We start from the raw sequence: 22,334 nt of genomic DNA on the forward strand, positions 1-22,334 counted from the left end.
TTTACAATCTGATCCTGCAGAAATATGAAAAAAAAAATAATCCTGATATAAAAACTGTCACCCTCCCTTTTTATTTTTTGCAAGAAATTTTTCAATAAAACACTAGAAGGCCAAAATAGGGTCCTCTTGGGCACGAGGTGGGTGCACAAGATACACATCTGTTTTAAACAACAGAATTATTTACCTAACTGACTAGAAGTCCATGAACACGAAGCAATGTAATCAGGTCAAAATTACTCTTGTCTCAATGAAGCACTTGGGAGCACTGTTTGAGCACCAGGACCTCTGTGTGTTAGGTACTGTACAAATAAAGCAGAAGGACAATCCCTCTCCCTTTTTTTTACTGGCAGAAGCCCAGTGTAGCTCCATTGATTTCAGATGTATTAACAAGGAAGGGCCTGATCCAAAGCTCACTGAAGTCAACCAAAATCTTTCTGTTGATTTAACAGGCTTTGGATTAGTCCCTAAATAAGAACAGATTTTGGCTCAGCTGAAGGATTTCACTTAAGCCCTCTGCTTGTTCAAGCATCTAGTAGGAGCTAAGAGAACACTGCGGTCCTACTGAGTAGGAGGCTGTGTTCATCCTGAACTATCCCCTTTAACAGATGTATGAGGTCAGGAGTCCCATGAAAGAGAGAACCGTCAGTAAGTGGTAAATCTGAGGTGGGAGGAATTAGGAAGGAAGCTCCAAGATGAAAAAAAATCTCATTTGTGCTGTTTAAACGATGTTCCATCCTCTTTAGGCAAGAGTGTAAAATTAGACAGGGAGTTCATGCGAATTTCCAAATTTTACGCTCATAAATAATTTAAGACCTTAGCACCGAGTTCTACAATAAAATTCTATGCATGTATTTGTCATATTCACTTCTGCTGAACTCTCTGCAACCAGGGGCTGCCTTAAATCTAGGTCTGACCAACTTACAGCTGCATGTGGAGAGGCCCAAGGAAAGTCTAAAACAAATGTAATTGCTTAAACAAGTGTAGCCACAATAAGCCGGTGGGCATAATGCAAGTTTACAAGGAAAAAACCACTCTTTACTTAAGAATTAAATGCTGGGGTTGTCAAAAAATTTCATGGTACAAATCACATCTTAATCAAGAATTTGCTGAATTCCCCTCTCTCACTTTCATGGCTGCACCACCAATCCTTGTCCGTTACAGCAAATGCTCTGTTTACACAAGAAAGTTGAAGAGCCCAATCCCAGCCTGTGCGTGAGGAATGTATCATGCCAAGGGTGTACAGAGGTAACCATCCATAAAATAATTCGAGCTCTTTCCACAAGTTATGCGGCCAGCAGTCTAGGATGGCACTCAGTGCAAGTTTGAGCATCTGGAGTTAGCAATGGACTTCAGACTGAGAGCAGCTGGGAAGTCAGTGGAGCACGGGGAAACCACTTTGTCTTGCTCTTTCTTCTGCTTGCTACCCTGACTGGAGGTAGGAACAGGGGCACCAGAGCCATCATGCCAACTCTGCCACCAGATCATTTCTTGTGTTTGCTCCTTACGCTGGGGTAAAGGTGGCATCACAAATAAACCAAACACAGCCAAGCTTTGGGGCTGTCACTTATAAACCACCCATATGTTACAGCACGAAATGAAGAATCGTTTGCTCCCTCAAACTCCACACATACCTGTACACGAGGTGAATTACTATTTTGAGTGCAATCAAAGAGCAGCAGTCAAATTCCTTAAAGGTAATTTTGAGTTTACTGCATAAGTTTATGCTCTCCCACAGATTTGAAAAAGTGTTAGTATTTGAAGAAATAAACCAAACTGACAGCACAAATTTATTTTTCTCTGAAGTTCACTTTTACATTTCAAAACCACCAGAGGAAAAAAGTGATTCAAAACTTTCCTGTGCAAATAAAAAAAGCTGGTGTTTATTATTAAATGTAAGGCATGATGAAATTTTGTTCAGAAATATTATTAGAACAGAAGGTATTAGAACTTCATGGCTGTCTTTTTGTTGTCACTACATGTCTTAATGCAGTAGTTTCTATGGGAATTGTTAAAAAATGAATATTTCTTATGTGTTTGTTTAAGAGAAGAGAATCATGCTTTGCTTTCATTTATTTAGATGTATTTGACCCAAACTTTGCATACCTGAAAGCAGAAGTGCCCCTGTTATTGCTACTGATTCAATGCAAGAAGGATCAGGTTCTTATATGGATTGTCTCTTCCTCTTCTCTCCTCTGAGAGAGGAATTAACAAATTCCTACCCTTTCCTTCAAGCCTTCTCTGGACAGTTCATGACTGACCCAATAAACAAAAGACAGATCTTTCATGAGTACTGTAACTCTGATCAAGGCACCCAGTTGGTGCATTTTAAAAAACGTTATTCTAAGTTCTGTAGAAACCAAAGCTACTAAATCTAGATTGATATGTTTATTAAGACTAAAAGCAGTATAAACAACAGTAAAATAGTTACACAAAATGTTATAAATTCCCCCCCCCCAGCAAAACAGATACGCTGCATTTCATAGTTAATGAAAAACCTCTAAATATGAAGCAGACTGTTGCTGATTCTGCTGCCAGTTCTGATGCCCCAAGCCTTCATTCTCAGCCACCACTGCCTGTGCACACGCTGAAGACTCTTAGGCGGCAGAGCAGGGGGTATGCTAGATCTTCTCATGCCAGGATGAGAAAAATCAATGCCCGTGTTTAAAAGAACTACAGAACTATTGATGTGCAAGGTCACTAAACATCACAACCTGTTCTATACCTCTAGCATACTACGGAAATCCTAGGGAGGGGGAAAAAAAAAAAAAAAAAGGCAAAAAGACAATGCATTGCACAATCTTGTTTGAAGACAACACTGCCCTTGTGTGCCTAACACCTAAATATGAACACAAAATCAAGTTTTCCTTGGTCTATGTTTACTATGCTGGTTCAGGGGGAGAGAAAAAGAAAACAAAACAAAGAATATATGTATATAGTGATACCCTTACCTCATGTCAACAAACTGAGGAGTGGCAGACAGTCCACCAAAATAACAGGTGTCTTCCCAGTGACCATGGTGCCTGCGGCTAGCAGGGTATTTAGGGTGGCCATCACCATTTCCTAGTATCATTCTATCTTTGTGACTATACTGCTTTCTTATAGTTCCCATAATACTAGAAAGTTGCAAGTTGAAGCATCTACATGAGTTTTCATATATACATTTTTATTCTTGTAAACATTCTAAAATATTCATTCACATCATCTACTGCACACAAAGACTTACACAAGCCAACAGAAATCAGTGGTTAAAATTATAAGCAATTATTTGAAGATATCCTAAATATATAGACACTCATCAAATTTTAAAAATCCTCAGCTTATGAAGACTTACATGTAGATGGCTTGATTTTTAGTGAATGAAAAACCTACCTGAGTACTCTAGTAGTTTAAAGTGAAGAAGGTAGAAAATAGGAGAAATTACTCACTTCAGCCTATAGGAAGCTTCCTGCAATCTCAGCTCCAACTTTAACAACCTCTACTACCAATTAACTTAAAGGAATCATAAAAGTTGAGAAAAGAGAAAGTACATTTAGACACCAGACCTGGGTTTATTAGTACCCTGTGATCAGTTACTTAAATGAGAAGTAATTGTATAAATTAAAAGCCACATTTTACAGTAATTCAAAGCCAGATTGGTTTGAAAATTCAGAACTACAAACAAATGCATCAAATCACGTTTAGAGCCAGCTAAGGACGGCTGTCGGATTTCCTTCACCTGTCCTACTTCTCCAGATATAAAAGATGCTCAGAAGCTGGAGCAACCACCGAGTGGGCAGCACTCCTCTTCTCAGGCAAAGTAAAGACAATAAGACAAAAGGCCTATGTATTACAATGTGTAGTGCCATAATGCAGTGTTTGATGCTCTAGAGGGCCTTCAACAAGTACTGTACAGCCAAAAATCAATTGAAAATCAGCATGATAACAGAGCATGAGTTGCCCTGTAATAGCCTTAAGCCCCCCAAGGCTATATGGGTCCCTTTCATCTGCCAGGCTGCGCTGACGCTGGGGGAGCCTGCCCTCCCTCCCCGAGCACTCTGGCCACGTCTGTGCCTTTTACCTACTGCTTTCACCTTGCACAGTAAGGAGAACTGACAGCCTCAGTGGATCTTTTAAGCTTTCAAAACCGGAATTTCATTTTTCTTGGTGTAGGTTTGGAGGCTTTAAAATTTTCTCTATTTCCCTCCCCCTCTCCCCCTCAAATAAATTTCTCCTCCACGTAAACCTACTGATTTTGAACTGTAAACATCCTCAGCATGAGGAAGATCCCTCTGATGCTATGGCTGAATACACAGAGGTGATTCCTCTGTCGTGTTTAACAAAGTACAACTCAAGAAGTAAAGGAGAAGAAACACTGTTCGATTCCATGCAAATTGTTATGCATGCAACAAAGTGGGCCTACAAATATTTCACTCATATGGTAGGTTTAATTTCAATATTTCTTTAATTACTTTCCAACAATGTCTGGTTTCTGTTGAATTTACGCTAGTACTTGGCATTTGGTGCAACCCCAAAAAGATAAGATACATATGTCCCCTATTCACAGTCTTGGCATTTTTACCTTAACTCAGGCATTGAAGTGATTGCTCTGAAAAATTACCTTGCCGATTAGCTGGGCTTTCTGGTAAATATATAGTGTTAATCCTTAAATTCTGAATATGACATAAGGTATACAAATGTTCTGTCTGACTCAACAGCAACATATCACGGCTTAAGGAGGACATGTACGCTGATCTCTGTGAGCGAAGAAAGAGCTAATTGGGAGTTAGATTCAGTGTGATTATCAGCTTGTTTATGATAAAGGAGTACTCTTCTGAATAGCACTGTAAATTCATCCCTGATTGTGGTGTTAAACCACAGCTCATTTCCCCTTCTCTTTTTTTTTTTTGTTTGGTTAGAAGGGGCTTTAAACTATTTTCAGCAGATGACAGTGTCATGCTTTGATTTTCTTCTGCCTTAAAAAATAAATCAGCCACATGAGCCTGATGTCAAATTTCACTTTCTAATAGGAGAAAGGCACATTTTAAGTGTTTACTATAAGAACACATTTGGGTAATTTTTCCCCATGTCATTATGAACATTAGACTGACCCAATTAATATGAAATGTTTCTATGCTGCTGGAACAGACCGTGTTAGAGAAAGAGCCATTTGCACAACCTGTTCATGATTATGGGCCATAAGGACACAAAGATGGCATAGACATTTGTGGACCATCTGAATTCTTACAGGGGAAGGGGAAAGAGGAAAAAAAAAAAAAAATGATGTTAGCTGACTGTTGTGGGTCATGTTTTTTAATCCAGAGTATTGGACATGTAACACAGCAACAAGAGCTGATCATTTTGTTTAATCACCTTTTGGATCTTTGCCAGATGGTCTCTATTGAGAGCGCTGCAAACAGAGAGAGATGAACTGCGTCTAACATGCCACTAGAGCTTTCCCGTAAATGTCTGAGAACTGAATCCAACAAGAATTTAGTCTCAGAGCAGAAAGGGATACATTTAAAAACTATGTGCATTAACTATACTTTTCCCCATAGAATCCTCACTTGGCATGAATAATTTACCCACTCTTATGCTAATGGGATCATGAAAGTATCCCTGTGTCTTTAGTGCAGCTATTCTCAGCTTTCAGTAATTACCCCACCCAGTGAAAATAACATGGCTTCTGCAGCCGAGCGGCCCACTAGTACCTGGCAATTAGAAAGATCATGGCTGACAGAGGAGAGGTCCAGGGATGGACACAGAAGATCCAGTGGCCTGAGGAGCACTTTGAAAAATTAAAAGCCTTCCACTGTGAACATTTCCTTACTTGCTTAGGATCAACATGGAGAGCAGCTCCTGCTAGGGCATTTTTATTTTATTTTTTTTTTTTAATAAGGATGACATAGACTCTGAAGTACTGTCCAGGCACCCTAATATTAAGAAATAGCGACATTCCTTGGTCATCAACAGTTAAAAGTTTATAGGGATTTTTTTAAATTAGTGCCATCTTGTTAAACAAGAGGGAGAGAATTAAAAAGTCAATTAATGAGTGTCCTTCAGTATCTGACAATTTTATCAGCCGCACAAAGGAAAATTCTGTAGTATTTAATTAACAAAAAGTTTAGAAAAACCCATTACAAAGAACCAGGCTTTGACCTCTGTCCATGGCACTCCGTGCTAGGTAGTTCACTATGTAAAAATTATCAGGCTAAAACATCTGGGAAAGAAAGCTATGAAACAGCAGGGAACGTGGCTGGTTTATTGTTTATCTTTTGTTTATGAGGCAGTATTCAAGTTTAATTACTACTCTAAATTAAACTCTAACAGGCATCAGGAGACATCCCTTTACACGACTAAGTTAAAAAAAAAATCCAGAGATTCCAACACTAGATCTTTCAAATAAGTTGGCATATATAGGAAGAAATTAGTCAGTCTGTAACAACACAGGAAGACATTTAAGCACTTGCTACTGTATGTTTGAATGTGTTGCATTATGAAACCATTAATATTGTAACAAACATACAATTATAATTTAGCAAATGGGATGTTATCTAACATTGAGGCAAATTGGGTTAGGCTAAGTAGGATCTGAGATGGAAAGAATGGCTTAAGGGGGAATTCTACCTTTTTCATTTTGAAGTACAAATATATATATATACATGCACATATATGCATAGATCTGTTTAAAAACACCCAGAAACATAAAGTCAGAGGCAAACCTCCCCACAGTAACAGTCTCTTAAGTAGAATTGTTTAGTTATTTTCTCTGAACATTCACATACAAAAGGGAGGAAAGAGTTCACTGTGTTTACTGTAACAGTAAGTGACCAGTTTTAAATGAACTTAGCTGTAGGAAAAAATAAAAGTTGAAAGCAACTAGCAAAAGATTATTCCAGATGGCATCTGTCATATTGTATTTAGGGTTATTTTAAAGAGATTACTGCCACTATGAAAACATTCCATTGACAGAGTTTTCCTAGGCTGTATTTGAAACCCCAGCACAACATACTTCAAATATGGAAGTAAATGTTTTCTAATGCATAGATAGATTTTTATCTTTATCTAAATATAAAACCTATGTGGATTAAAAGCTAAGAGTGAGGTGAGAATCTTAAACGCAAGTATAATGTTTTAAATACCACGCATACCCCATTCTAAGCTTCAATTTAATAAAAGGTGAGGAATCTGCAGTTGCCACCAGCCTGATTATTAGAAAACTGTGCAGTGAATCTTTGCTTCAGTATGAAATTTTAATGCTACTTATTGAATAGTGGGTAGGGACATAAATGTTACCCGACTCCAGCAATCAAACAAAAACTGCAAAAAGATGTATTTGTTCATGCAATAGATGGAAAGAAAAGAAAGGATGGGAAGATAGCTAAATATAGTCACATTTTAGTAAGCTGGTTCTGGCATCATTATGGTTAATGTGCATGTGGTGTGCAGTGTGAGCTCAGCAGTTACTGGGCCAACTGTCTCAGTATTTCTGGGAATTCTGCCTATTCACAGTGCAGGGATTGTTCAATTGCTGCAAAATGTACAAAATGAATTTTACAAAAATGAATTGTAAGGAAGGCCCCATTACAACGATTTTACAGCAAAGATGTCAACATCAATTTTTCTTTCATGCATAGCTAATGATTAAAACAGCATATTCCATTTGCCTAAGACAATTTATTTCATATTGGCACATCAAAATATTGAAATACAAAGTTATCTTTACTCTACCCTTATTATTCACTGCTGCTGAACCCACACCATTGTTCAAACCATGAAAAAATAAAGCAAACTTGGCAAGAAATACTTAAAACAAAGGCTCATCAATATTCTCCAATTTGTCAACATCTCAATTACAGCAATGGAAAAAATGTAAATTTCATGTGCTTTGAACACTAAGGGGTCTATTCTTCTGTCAGTGCACATGCGTAACTCCCATCACCATTAATGGGAATTACTCATACATATCAACACAAGGACGGGCCCCTCAAACTTGAAAGGAAAAGATGAATTAATAAGGGCTACTCTCTTCCTGTATCTTCCTCAGCTGAAAAAAGTCATTGTTCTTTAAGAGTTTTTCATACTTCATACAGTTCACCTTTATGAGAGCTGTGCCTTCTGAAATAATGCATCTCCAGTGAAGCATTATTTATTAGCAAGTTTGATTTTTCACAGTCTGGATGTTTGAGCCTTTCTATTAGGAATTTCCTTTCTTACAAAAGGCAGCTCTCTTCCAATAAAACCATACCCTATAGCTTTATAGGTAAAAATACAAAGGAATATAAATATGTTCTGAATCCTAATGATGAATATGCGTACTAGCCTCAGCAGGCTTACCTACACATATACAGCACTAGGAAGAAGGTTTAGCATTAGTTTTTGCATATTAAAACTCTAAGGACTTTGCATGAATGTGTCAGGTTGTTTTCCTTCGCTTTGTTTTTATTACTAACAACAACATATCCCTCTCCTTTTTCTGCCTGTTGGAGTTTGGTTCAAAGCTTTATGCAGTTTCAGTAGAGTTTTGATACTAGGACAGGCCTTTGGGCATTATCAGCTAGTTTTGCAAACAAATTTAATTTGTATACCATCAGCATTACAAGATGGTATATAATGAATAAGAAATAGACTACCTAATTTTTTCATCATGCATCAATCCCGAGACATAACCTGGGATGAACACGTAATTTCAGCTAATATCTTAGTTGACTTTGCCCTGAACCAGATGATCTGTCTTTGCCACAGAAGCCTATTGTGGACAAAACTGTGGGACAAACACCAAGCTGTCACAAAAGTGTTTCAAAACTACTTTAAGATGTTGCCCTAGAGAGCAGCCTCAGATATTATTTATAAAGGGGCAGATCATCTTCACTCAGCACAAGTAGTTCCATCAAAAAAAAAAACCACCAAACCAAAAAAACCACACACCGATGAACTACTCACATGGGTACAGCAAAGTGGATGTGATGCCCATTTATTATTTTTACTGCTGTATAGCCTAGAAGTTTCTTGTCTCTGGCTTCTCACTTAGAGTCAAGTTTATCACCCCGGGCTTAATTCTAAAGAGATGCTGAACTTCCTGAAGGGTCCTGAGGAAACACAGCCTCCATCTGACTTGGCTGGATCAGGCCTTTTGAGTGACTCAACTAAGTGTATGACAAATCAGGTATACAATCCTGGTATCATAAAATATGAAACTGAAACTATTCCCTGGTGCTTTCCTGTAGACCACATGTTTTTAAACCTTAAAAAGATTTATTTCCCACTTTTCATGCATAATCTGCCATATTCATTATTTGAAATATCCCATAAAAAGATTAAATAGGAATTAAAGTCTGGGAGCATCATATCCATCACTGTGGTATAAACGGATGCTGAATTCTCGAAGTCATTTAGCCTTGTATGTAAAGGCAGTGGCCATTTTCACTGTGTTTCAGAAAGCATAAGGAAAACACAATACCCCAGAAGATTTTCAGATGTGTTTTTCACCCTCCAAAGAAAAGGGTGGATGATAAAGCTACATACACCTTTTAATCTTCCGCTTAGGGTTTTTACACATATATTCCCTGGCAAAAACCCCAGGGTCTTCTCTCTCCCCTCCCCTTCTCTCAGCCCCTTTCCTGCCATCTCCCTTGCTATAACTCAGCTAACCCAACAGAACCAGTCAGTTTTAAATTTCAGTTGGGACCCCGGTGACCTGTTAATGAATCTACAGAGAGGAGAAAAACTCACAGTGTTGAGTTATGCCTGGTGTTGCTAGCTGACTTGGAGTCAGAAATGCTTGAAGCGTTAACGTAATTGCAAGAATGTGAAAAATGAAGCGTTGGGCTCCTGAGCAAAGCGAAAGGTCAAAGCAAGCCCTACACAAAACAAGTCTCTGGAAGATGGCCTCATTAGACCATTAAATCAGCTTCTCCTTTTTTCTCCTGTGTAAGATGTTTAGAGTGTTTTATTTTTTATTATCGTATATATTAAACTCTTTCTCTTTCCAGGACAGGCAGAAAGTTGATCAGACTTACTACATAATTACTGATCTCTAAAATAGTATTATAGGGCATTGATCTGCATTTGTGGATCCGAACTGGGATAAAGTCAATAAGTGCTTGGTAGATTACAGGTCACTAGTACTTCGGTTTGCTAAGTGATCAATATGTTGTATAGATAGTTTTCTGTTGAACAAGTGAGGTGACATGTTAAGAACAACATAGACACTCACCACTAATAAAATTAGGATAATCTTTCAACATTTACTGCCTGAAGGCCCTTTCCTTAACTCTTTCAATGCCAGCATGTTTCTAATAATACCAAATGTCGACTAGATTAACCCTTTAGGTGCTAAAGGGCAGTCATCCACCAACATAGAGAGACTGTCCTCCATAAACAGCCAAAATGCCTGCACCTTTGGCTGTTTGGCTCTAATGTTTGGCTCTAATGTTAAGAATTATGGATGGATTCTTCTGTGTAATAAATAGATCTACCTCACATAGCGAAAGTCTGCAAAGATAGTGTCACCGCGTACCCAACTCCTTTCCATCTCCCCCCTCCCCCCCAAAAAAATAATTATAAACTGCGTATCATAGACTTAGGGTAAAAGCAGAGACCCCTGAAAAGAGTGCTCCCAAGACAGATTTGAATCAATCTCTGCTGCCACCAGGCATCAGTGAGGAGACCATAGGTTGCTAATGTAACCCAAGACTCTCTAATGAGCTCCCATTCCCAAGAAATCCTTTGGGGCAAGTGGGATCCTTGAAACAGCATTTGTGGAAGATCTTGACAAAAGTGTGGGGAAACCAAGTCAATCCAAATAAGTAACTGCATCAGTATAGCTCAAGAGGGCATCTACCCACCTCGGCATTGCCTGGGACTGACTCACTGCCAGTTCACGAGTTATGAAGTAAACCCCACCCCCCTCAAGGAAGCGTAAGGAAAATTCAATACAGGCCTCCCTCTCTTTAGTCTTTCCCAGGGTTGAGAGGGGGAGAGCAATCCAAAGCTGTCTCCAATGGGAATTTTGCTGGTGCTGTAGGATCATACATCTTTCAGCTGCCAGCAGCTGAGTGGAATGCTGATTTGCCACTGGACGACTGCTTCCCTTTAAAAGGCCCAACTGAGCACAAAAGGAAGCATACTAGTGATGTTTTACTCTGCTACACCGGGCAGCCCTGGTGACTGATTTGGCCCTTCAGCGGTTGCTCCCCTTCTGCAGAAATGAGTGTAATAGGTTTGTTTAAATCATATATATTACCAGAAATCTCCGTCTCCAGTGAGAAGCTGCTGTAGTTATCATCAACCACTTTTTCTTAGGCTTAGCCATATTTCTCAAGCACCCTGAGCTACATGACAAGGGATTGGAGATTGCATAGTGAAATGCAAGATCCTTGGATGTCAACACAAAGGATTTCTTTACATCAAGCACGGCTCAAAGAAACTCTTCTAATTTCTAAGGGGTTGCTGGGGCAGAGTGAAGATACAGGGATGCGGAAGTTTCTTAACTAGGGGTGGAATGAACATGCTGTGGCAGATGACTCAGAGGAATCATTTTTAAGTATGCAAATGATTATGTGCTATACCAAGCATCTTAGCTACAACATACAATGCATACATTTGATCAACAGTAAAGCCTATGGCCAGCTAATAGACATAACACCGATTTCCTGCTTAGCAGCCAAGCTCTCTCTTTCATTAACTGCTGAAGCTGTAACAGTTCACGCTGGGCCTCGCACAGCTCCAATCCAACCACACAGGAAAAAATCCCGCGTGACTCATGTTGGCCTTGGATCACACCCCGTGCCATGGCTGCTTTCTATCAGCAGCCAGATTACAAAAGTATAAACAATTCATCCAAAGAGGAGACAAACCCAAACCACTCCACCAGAAACAAACTTCGCGAGTTCCTAGAATTGCAACGTGTACGACACCAGATCGTGAGACAGACGAGGGGATCTAGCTCTGTGCCAAGCAGTGGGCCACGTGAGAGACGCGAAATCACATATCTGCTCCGCCGCCTAAGCGTGGCAAATATGGTGCAAGACACCCACAGCATGAGGCTAGTCATGGCAGCTCTAGCCCTGAGGGTTGTTCCCCTCTCCAGTTTCGGGATCCCGCATGGTTGGTTGGGTGGCCGACCTGTCAGGTGGCACTGTTGGGTACGGGTAACCCCCACGCAGGGGAAATGCAGTGGCAAAATGCTGCAGATGCACGAGATGGAGGGAGCACATCATAAGACTTTATAAAGGCAAGGTCTAACTCACTAGCTGAGGCCAACAATGCTTATGAAGAAAAACAAGAACGGAGCCCACCTTACACTTTGGTCTTAAAAATATAAATTCTGAGTCAAGATCCCGGAGCGACAGTAGACCATCCTTACCCAACTTTTAGCACTGGAGGCTTGAGTCTCATACCTTCTGGAGTCACTTATACTGCTAATGAGCAAGTGTAAAACACTATTATATCAGAATGACAGCCTTTGACACTCACTCAGCATGGATGCAGATGACCACACGCAAGGTGCAATGCAGTAGGAAATAAAACAAAACACTCCGAAATAATAACCAAACCTCCTGAACCCTGGAGAAGGCTTCACTGTATAGATCCAGCAGAGGTTTTGCAGTTCAGGTACATCTCTATTTACCATTTTGAATTCAGATTTTCAGAAACAAATCTGTACAAGCAGACATCGCAAGAAACATTTTTCCATCCAATTCAGGGTTTGCTTCTACTTTATATAATTTAACAGCTTCATAACTTCATATACGAGTCCCTTTCCCAGCTAAAACTGCAGGTTAAATTCTCCATCTATAACCCAGCTCAAACAACTGCATCACAGCTGGAGAGTATGTCTGTCGTTATATTTACTTACACCACACAAAAATAAACTGTAGATAACCAAATTTGTAAAGGAATTGGCAGAACTAATCAATTGTTATTACAAAGCTTGTTTGAAGATTAGATATTTCACTTTGAAATAATAATAAAATGCAGCTAAGTGGGTTAGGAAAAGGAAATACCGTCTCCCTAAGTTACAGCTGATTATACTGCAAGTCTGCCACTCCATGTTTACTCTAAGGCAGATGTACTGATATAATAAAAAAAGCTGGAGTTATTTTAGTCATGCCTACTTTGCGGAGGGAAAAAGTTTGACCTTTTACCTTGCTCGCTGCTGTTGTCTCCGCTCTGGGAAGCGTGGCCCCCACTGGAGGGCCCCGGTGTGCCTGCCGAGTGCGTTGAGGTTGCATCATCGTGGTCTCTCCAAGATGAAGGATTCTGGTGTCAGAGTGCCAAGGAATTTTTTCCACAGTTCCCATTCCAATAGCAAATGAAGAACAGAAAGAAAACCAGGAGAAGAGGGGAGGAGGAGGGAAAAGTATACACATTAGCATTTGTGAAATGTGCCAAACACCAATACTGTTTGCACAGTGTAATAATTCTTCAGCAAAGACAAGCAAAGGAGGTACAAAGATTTACTTGGTAAAACAAAGGGCAGATTTTTTTTTCCTTTTTTTTTTTTTTAACTTTCTAAAGAGTTGTCTGGATTTAATTGTTTGAATAGTACTGCAGAAGAATATTTTAGGGGAGAAAAAAAAAGGGGGGAGCAATAAAGGGGGGCAGTGGGAAAGCATCAACCTGCAGTTTATGGCACTAGGTGTTCCCTTTAGGATCAGGACAGTTGGTGTGCAAACTATCTCCTCGCACTTTATTTTCTAGACTGACTAGAGACAGGAGGGGAGAGGAAGAGGAGAGAAACTGTTTCAAGAAGTAGAGAAGAATGTACATGGGAGAAGAGCGTGTCCTCACACCCTACCTTCTCTCTCACCCATTTGAATGCTAGAAAAACTTCAAGCAAATGCAAAGTTGTGAGGGAAAAAGCAAGCTTTCTCTGAAAGACGTTACATATCAAGAAAGATGCTCCCTCACCCCCCCCCCCACCACCTTGATGTGACACATTTCAAAAGACTTTCTAGATGTATCACTCTAACAGTTCGCTTACAAGTATTGTCAAGAATAACCACCAGGTGATTATATAAAATAACATGTATAGTGATTTTTATGTAATTCTTTCTACATTACTATGCATAAAACACAAAAAAGGGAAAGACAGACAGACGAAGTTTGCAAAACTTGGCTAAGTAATACCTCAACTACTGCACTTTAGTCACATAATGCACACAAGCTTTCTAATTTATTGAGTATTGGCTTTCCGGGAGCAAGGAGTTGCTATTTGAAAGGGTAAGTGAGGAAAACTTAATGTTACAGTTTAGTGCTACTTTGTTGAGTGTATTCTCCTCCTGTCCTCCTCCCCTTTCCTGATCGTTCCCAATACCCTGCTGTTGCTTAAAGGAAAACAGGAATTCTACTGTACAGGAAGAGCTTTATCAGCACCACATGAAGACAGGCAAGAGATGGAATTTCCTCTGGCAGAAAAGGAGAGCAAGAACACATGAAACAGATCAGACTAGGGGCTGGACCTGCATTGCTTGTCACCTGTATGTGACAACTTAAATCAAGTACGTTATAATAATTCAATAACAAAACAACACAAAAATCCTCATTAAAAAAATATATTGCTTCTTAGGTGTGATTGTGTTTTAAATCTGCATTGTGAAGTAACACCAGACTGTTAAAGCACGAGGAGATCCTGAAAGCAACAAGTGACAAGTGTGGATAAATTCTTTGAGCAGGACTGATTCTGACCTCGTCTACCCGGACGTGTAGTAGGAATAAGTTCAACAAAATCAACTGATTTACCCATTGTAAAATTCAGTGTAAGTGTGATTGGAATCAGGTCCCAAAATATATATTGAAACATCTCAAAGTAATCTCCTAGCACTGATTAGTACCACATGCTCTATAGCAACGCAAAATAGAACTGCCAAATAACGGCTTGCTACAATACCCAGCAACATAAATCTAACAGGCCTGACCCAGATCGCAGCAGAGACAAAGGGAAGAGCCTGTGACTTCAAAAGGTTCCCAGTAAAGCTCTAGGTGACTAAAGGGTAAGAAGAATCCAAATCCCCTTCACCTTACACAGACACACACGTGCACCCACGTAAGTGGTTACAGGGCAGGAAGGTACAAGTGAAATCAGAAGACAGGCCAGAATCTGAAATTCGCCTAACCTGTCAGCGCAACAGACAGCACAACAGCACTTACAGCACGAAACTACCACCACCTCCTCCAAAACCTAGAAGACTGATCTACTTTTCCTCATACAGAGCCACAATAGGAAAAAAAAAAAACAAAAAAAAAAACAAAAAAAAAAACAAAAAAAAAAACAAAAAAAAAAACAAAAAAAAAAACAAAAAAAAAAACAAAAAAAAAAACAAAAAAAAAAACAAAAAAAAAAACAAAAAAAAAAACCAAACCACCAAACAATAGCATTTCATATTCATTGAGGTTGTTGTATTAATCAAGTCTCAGAAATCACTATAAATATTGTAATCCCCCCACAATTTCATTTAAACCCCCTCCCCCCGAAAAAAGAAAATATTTACCATCAACTTACAAAGTTGGGTGAAAAGAAACACAAAAAGGAAGATGAAAAGTCTTGAAAATTGAAGCAGCCCAGATGTTATTAAAAAAAAAATACCAAAAAAAGTTGAAAATAAGGTTAGCAAAGATTTCAGTTCAAAATAAAATGCAAAAACTGAGCAAGTTTCTTTACAGCCTGGATTAAAACACAGTTGTGCCTATGAGCTTCTCTTTTTATCTCTGAGTTAGGAAGCCACTCAAATAGCTTCAAGCTGAAGGCAAACAGCAGACAGGAGCTCTTCAGCCCTCTGCAGCCTCTTAGCGTCAGCTGTTTGCCGGATGGTAATCAGATAAAGAGCTAGAAGAAATACATGAAAAAGGAAAGAAACAATAGCATAGCATGAGTTTAGCCCTCCAACAACATCAGGCTGGAACCTTCCTTTAGAAAATGTAATAATTGCAACATGTTCACCTAGGCTAAACTTTTCAGGGAACACAGTGAGTTATGTTAATTTTATGCACTGCAGGCTCTCTTAAGCTGGCTGCCGTTGGAGCTCCTTATCACACATATGAAAATTACAATAATTAACTGGTAACACCTCAGCTATGTTTTAAGGCGAAAGTCATCCAAAACCTATCATACAGTATTTCAAAAGCTAGACCGGCCTTTCTGTTTCAAAACTGTAACGATTTAGAAAGGATCACTGAATAAGACTTCCTGCAGCTGAAAACACTTGCTGTCTCTACCAGGCTGAGTTGTTCTTGACCTCAGTTTGTAGATCCCATCTTAGAAAGACAGACTGTATTGATTGGGAATTCAATGTATTTCTTGTGACACAGTTTTCTTGAGGAAGCAATTTGGCAGAATTTTTTTGAAGGACAGAAATAATAAGATGGGATATTTACAAGATGCGACAGTAGAATGTTGGAGGAATTTGAAAGGGAGGGAAATAGCTAAGCTTTAATATTATAAAAATGACAAATAACTCTAGGGGTGGAGTTTACAGCCTCATAAAAAGGCAGCATTCTTTTGCTTTGGACTGAGACTATTGTACGTGTCAGTGAACTTCTCTTTTTCTCCCCTAGACTGTTCCCAACTTTGCATCCCTCAAGAAAAACTTCTTGGACAAATGCCTAATCGTAAGTGGTTATTTTATGTATGTCTTCACAAAAAAAAAGATGGGACAAAATGACACATCTAAAGTGTACTTGACTGGAAAAACTTTAGCAGCATAGTTTAGATACCTAAAGAGATCCTGATCTAAAGCCCGCTGACATTAATTGCAATTTTTCTATTAATTTCAGTGAAATTTGTAGTAAGTCATCACACTGTAAAAAAACCCAGGAAACCAGATCCCTTTAGATAAATTACACAAACTGTTAGCATGGCTTCTCATATCTTCCTGCAGGTTTAGTAATACACTTTGCAGAAACACGTTGAAGAGTAGAGATGGTGCCTGCCAAAATGCAATTGCCTGCTTTGTGTACGTGTGCATACTACAAAATTTTCACACACATATGACCTAAACTAGTGCCAGATACCATAGAAGGTAAGCAGCACACATGTATCTATTCCCAGTAGTTTTAATAATTGGGAGTCAAATATGGTGCTCCTCTTGCTCTTACCTAATTGTGTTAAAGAGCAGTGTTACCAGGAGAAAAGCAGTGAATACTGAGCAGAACACAATAGAAGGAGATGGAAAATAGATACAAGAAGCTAGGTCTCCAGGGGCAGTATTTTCTATTTGCTGGGCTACAGACTCACAGCTGATAATGCAAGTTGTAATTAATATAAAAGCAGGAGACAATATGGGGAAAGCTTGTACTAGCAGGGCCACAGGAGATCACTCCGCTGCTATCCACTGTTTCTCATTTACACACACAGCCTTCCCTAGAAAACACAATTTTGCCAGTGTTTTTTCCCTTGAAAGTTAAAAAAAAATAAATTTGATTTGCCACCACTGTTGAATTTTGCTAAATCTAGAAGAGAGCAACAGAAAGAACAAGAGTCTCCTGGTATACAAAGCAAATCTGATGTGGCACTCTTTTGTCGATGCTGCAAATCTGGTGGAAACTGTAAGAGTTTTTAACTGATACAGGATTTCTTGAACAGAGATGTTCTAACAGAGAAATTTGGTATAGGATAATCTTCCGTTAAACTGCAATTCTTACTTTGTATGCCCAGAATTTCCACTGGGCAAAGCCTGGTTATTTTTTTGTGAGTGTATGTAGTCCCGTTAGGGCTGATTCCGATCTCACACTGCTTTTTATGGTGATATTAAAGACTCAATTAACCATAAGGAATTTCCTTCTTATTTATAACTGGGGAGTAAAATCAATCAGGGCAGCTGATACCCACGTGAGTAAGCTGAGCAGGATTTGGCTCATAGACTTTAACTGAAGTTTTGAGTATACAACTGTGACAGGATCAGGCCCTTATATTTTGTTAGATGAAATGGACAAAACCATCGATCTTGTAGAAACAAATAGAACACAACTTACTTTCATAAAAGAACTACAATGGCTATAGAGCTCCTTCTTTGTGAAGATGGTTGGACTCAAAGCTCTAGAGGTTGCTCTGGTAAATTAATTTTGCAAACACAAAACTGAACTACTGATACAGATGGCATTTCCCCCGCAAATACAAGCCAAATCCTGCTCACCTTGTTCTTTAGAGGCAACACCTGTAAACACAGTGGAACAACTGATGTGATTGTAACTGCAAAAATCTTTCTCTAGGTACCACCACGTATCAAAAGATTATATACTATGCCAGACGTAGAAACCTACATGCATACACACACATGTGTTTTTGTGTGTACATCTGTGTGCATGTCTGTCTGTCCATGTTTTGTATGTATAAATTTCAGGGTGGTATCTTAGACACTGCTGTTGAGTGCAGTAATAATAAACTTACTATGTAAAGAAACTTTCAATAAGTAAACAAGCCATGAATTTCACATGATATATACGTTCTCTAAAAAGGCTTCTCCTGATATTACTAAGGTTAATTTTCTTGCAGATGCATGTTTAATATGACAACTCTTTTGTATCAGAATTACGCAATAGATCTGTTTCAATAAGATATTTGCGTACGTCCGTGTGTATATATATGTGCAGGTTCTAATTCTTGTCCCTTGATTTTGCATTTGAGGAGAGTGTCAGGAGGAATTTTCAACACTCCTAGAACATGGCAACGTTCTGAAAAGCTGTGTGCTTTGTATTTTCCAATTAAGATTGAAATCAGACATGTAATCCACCTGTCAGCAGGGAACTGAGACTTGAAAAATCGGGGTTTTGTTGTTTTTTTAATCATTCTTCTACGTCATTCTGTGTGGCTACACTTCATCTAGACTGATAGACAACTCAAACCAAAGAGGGAACACCATTGTCAAATAGATAATGAAATACATTATCAGTTCAGTTTGAGAGAATGCAATGTAAAATTATAACACTCAAATTTGAGCCGTAGAGTACCCTTGCAGAGTACCTTGGCCTGTCAAGAAGAGGAAATACACAACATTCTCTACAGTGTCAGAAAGTTCCTGATGCTTCTTACCCCTTCAGAAAGCACAGGGCCTACCTTAACATCGTAAATCTTAAGCCACACACTATGAAATTTGGTTATTAAAGAAAAAAGTTTGCCTTATTGTTGCAGCTAGCTACTTATTTTCCCTTCTGACACTCTACAAACAGAAAGGGCACCTTTGGGATCTGATCCTGAGTTTCTGGAATACCCAAAACTTCTACTAAAGTCCGTCAAAGTGTGGCACACCTGGAGGCTGCAGCATTGGGCCCCCAATTACTTTTTTATTTCTCAGTGAAATCTCACCTAAAGGTTTAATTGTATAATTGGAACAGATATGTATTGCCCTGTTTTAATTTTTTTCTCATCTGCAAGATGTCAGGAATTTGCACAGACTGTACTTCGAGAAGAAATCTTAAAGAAATGTAAAATGTCTGAATGTCCAAAAGTACAAAATAGAAGTATCTCCTCATGTGAGAGCTGAAAGGTTTAATATTCAGACTAATATTTCTCTTCTGCAGCTAAAGCATCAGATTTCTAATCTGTCAACAGCCCTTTTATAAAAAAGAGATGTATGTATATTTCTATCCATTTTTAATTATATTTTATGAATGATGATCTGTATATTATTACCTCTCAGCTGCAAATCGACTAGAACGTATAAACAAATATCAAAAAGACTGAGGACCTGATCCTGCTCCCACAAAAGCCAGCAGGAGAGCTATAAATTTCTACAGGAGAATTACTCAGCTTCAAAGTAAGTTTGTGCTAAAGGAAGAATTGTGTGGCACCAGGTGAGGCCAGGTACAAAAGAGATGTAATTAAGGGACAAAATGTTATCATATGCTCAAAACAGTTTAAAAATCTCCGAATTTTACAAGCAATGCACTTTTCAGATTTGAATAGCTTGAAATGGGAAAAAAAAAAAAAAAAGATTTGTTGGCAATCTGAACAGATATTTTAGGCTGAACACAGAATGCAGGATAGGGCCCAGAATGTTTATATTGAACAATAATAAATTGTCTGTGCTGGGAAACTCAACTTGAACTGCAGCTGGAAAGGTTTCTTTCCTCTTTTCTGGTTCCACCCCCTTCCCCCCCCCCAAACTGATCTGGTTCAGCCAGGGCATAGCTGTAATTACCTTCTTCCCATCTACAGCTAATACCTCAGAGCAATAAAAAAATATGAGGGTGTTAAAAATTCAAACACTAATTATGGGCTGTTATATTTACTAAACACAGCAGAGTAATAACAAAAGTTTCAGCTTCTTGTGGCCAGCACTGCACTATTTGATCTACCAAGTCCCTGGACCCTTTACACTTACTGTATTACATAAGAGTTAATAGCGCACTAAAATAAAATTCGATAAACACATTTATTACCAAACACGTATAGCACAACCGCTTACAGCTGTCTCCTTTTTCCAGCACAGGTATATCTCTGAAGAGTTCATTCCTTTGTTGATTTTGGTTTTGGTTTCCAATTAAGTTATATAAATAGTGGAGCAGTAGATTTTTGAGAAGGGAAGCATGCACTATTTGAGTACCCCGTTTAAAGTCTTACGGTAAATATTGGCTAATCCTACAATTCTTTCTGTTACTTTCCCTTATGGCTGTTTTCAGGTCTAGTAAAGGAATAAAACTGGGAGCTGCCTTAGTTCAGCACTGCCACTGTCACGGCTACCACCCCGCGCATCCACATTAAACACACACCGCGTAGCTTCATAGCGCTTAATAAGAATAGAGGTGTACGGATTTTTGGGGTGTCAAACAGCTGTCACAAACTGTCACCTCCACAAGAGAAACCTTGGCACGCAACAAATTAAACTACACTTCTTTTTTGGCTATCATTATTCACAGCCAATCAGTTGAAATGCTCCCAGTATTTCATGTGCAAATAAAACCATGAGGGGAAGAGCCCTGGATCAGAATAGTGGGCCAATACATAAAACAGAGGAAACAACATGCTGTCTCTGTCCTTCTGAAGTGGCTCATCATCACCCCTGCACCAACTTTCACCAAATGAGATCTAGCCCGAGGCTATATATTAAATATGCATATCAAAGCAAATGAAAAAATAAACCTGGAGAGTCAAATTGGACAAATTTGCATGCTTGAACTACTACATTTTCAGGTAGATGCTCACAAATGATGGCTCGTTTTTTTGATAGTCTCGCATGTTTATATTAGCCATTTTTTTTAAAGCTTTTCCTTTTTTATGATTAAAAGTGGGTTCCTTCCTGCTGGAACCTTGCACAGTGTAAATATAAATGTGTACACACACGGTAGTTTGACTAAGCCATAAAAGAGTGTTAAAGTTTTGTTGGGAAAACAAGCTAGCTAATATACAAAAAAAAAAAAAAAAAAAAAAAAAAAAAAAAAAAAAAAAAAAAAAAAAAAAAAAAAAAAAATCCAATAAGGAGACACATTTCCCAAAACGCATGAATAAAATGTAACTATGTGATACAACTCTTCATTTCCCAGTTGGTGTTCTGGTTGCACAAATTATTGCTTCCTTTCAAAACAAATAGCAGGGGGCTAAAGTAAAAATGTTATAGCTCAAATCTCCAGGAAATAAAAGGCTTTAAATTATAATACCCAATGAAGTGGTAAACCCTAACGGGTGCAAGATAAATGGGTTGTCATATTTATTTGAGTTTGTTTTTTGGGCCACAAAAGCAAGAGGAGATTCTTCTTAGGGAAGATAATAGTTATCAAATTATCAAAATGCTAACCCCCTCCACCTCTGTCCTATCATTGTGTGTGAATTTAAATATTATAATGGAGCACTGCAAATTGGCTTGAGCATTCGCCATCTGCCAGAACCCTAAACAGGCTAGTTTATCTAATCTCTTCAATATAAACATAAGCATGCTCCATTTCTACACTTCCACTTGAAACACACTCTTGTAAAGAAACTGAACTGGAGAAACATGTACTTTTTTTCTTTTTTTTTTTTTTTTCCTGTTGTTCTGAATCGCACACAATGACCCCATATCTTTCAGGTTGCCACTCATTTCAATTTATTTTCTAGTACTCTCCCAGAATAGTTACGCACACGAATGTAGGGTTGTAAAATGCCATAAAAACAAATATTTTTTAAATAGTGTCATGCCTCATAGAGTTTATTATCTACGTATGAGATAGCTGATAAGCAGAGAAACTTTCAGGAACCTCTGCATACACTTTTTTTTTTCTCTCGAAATGATAAATTTAAAATGTAAAGCATAAAAAAAAAAAAAAACCCAACCAACCCCAAACCAAAAACCTTGTCCTGCAATCTTTACCGAATACTAATGAGAAAATGAAAGCTAAGGCTTGGGTCCAAAAATATTTCCCGGGCTCTGGAAGTAAGCCGTACC

General features: G+C 38.6%; 1 protein-coding gene across 2 annotated transcripts in view; it reads right to left on the reverse strand.

The window, feature by feature from the left end:
* The window catches only part of MEIS2 (Meis homeobox 2), a 171,664-nt gene that overhangs the window by 142,920 nt on the left and 6,410 nt on the right, over positions 1-22,334 (reverse strand). For both annotated transcript variants that reach the window (XM_014941903.1, XM_014941902.1), the window contains exon 6: positions 13,125-13,239. In XM_014941903.1, coding sequence (XP_014797389.1) covers positions 13,125-13,239 — 115 coding nt within the window. The remainder of the gene's footprint in view (positions 1-13,124; positions 13,240-22,334) is intronic.

Source organism: Calidris pugnax, unplaced genomic scaffold (assembly GCF_001431845.1).
Source record: "Calidris pugnax isolate Ruff unplaced genomic scaffold, ASM143184v1 scaffold56, whole genome shotgun sequence".
Classification (NCBI taxonomy): Eukaryota; Metazoa; Chordata; class Aves; order Charadriiformes; family Scolopacidae; genus Calidris; species Calidris pugnax.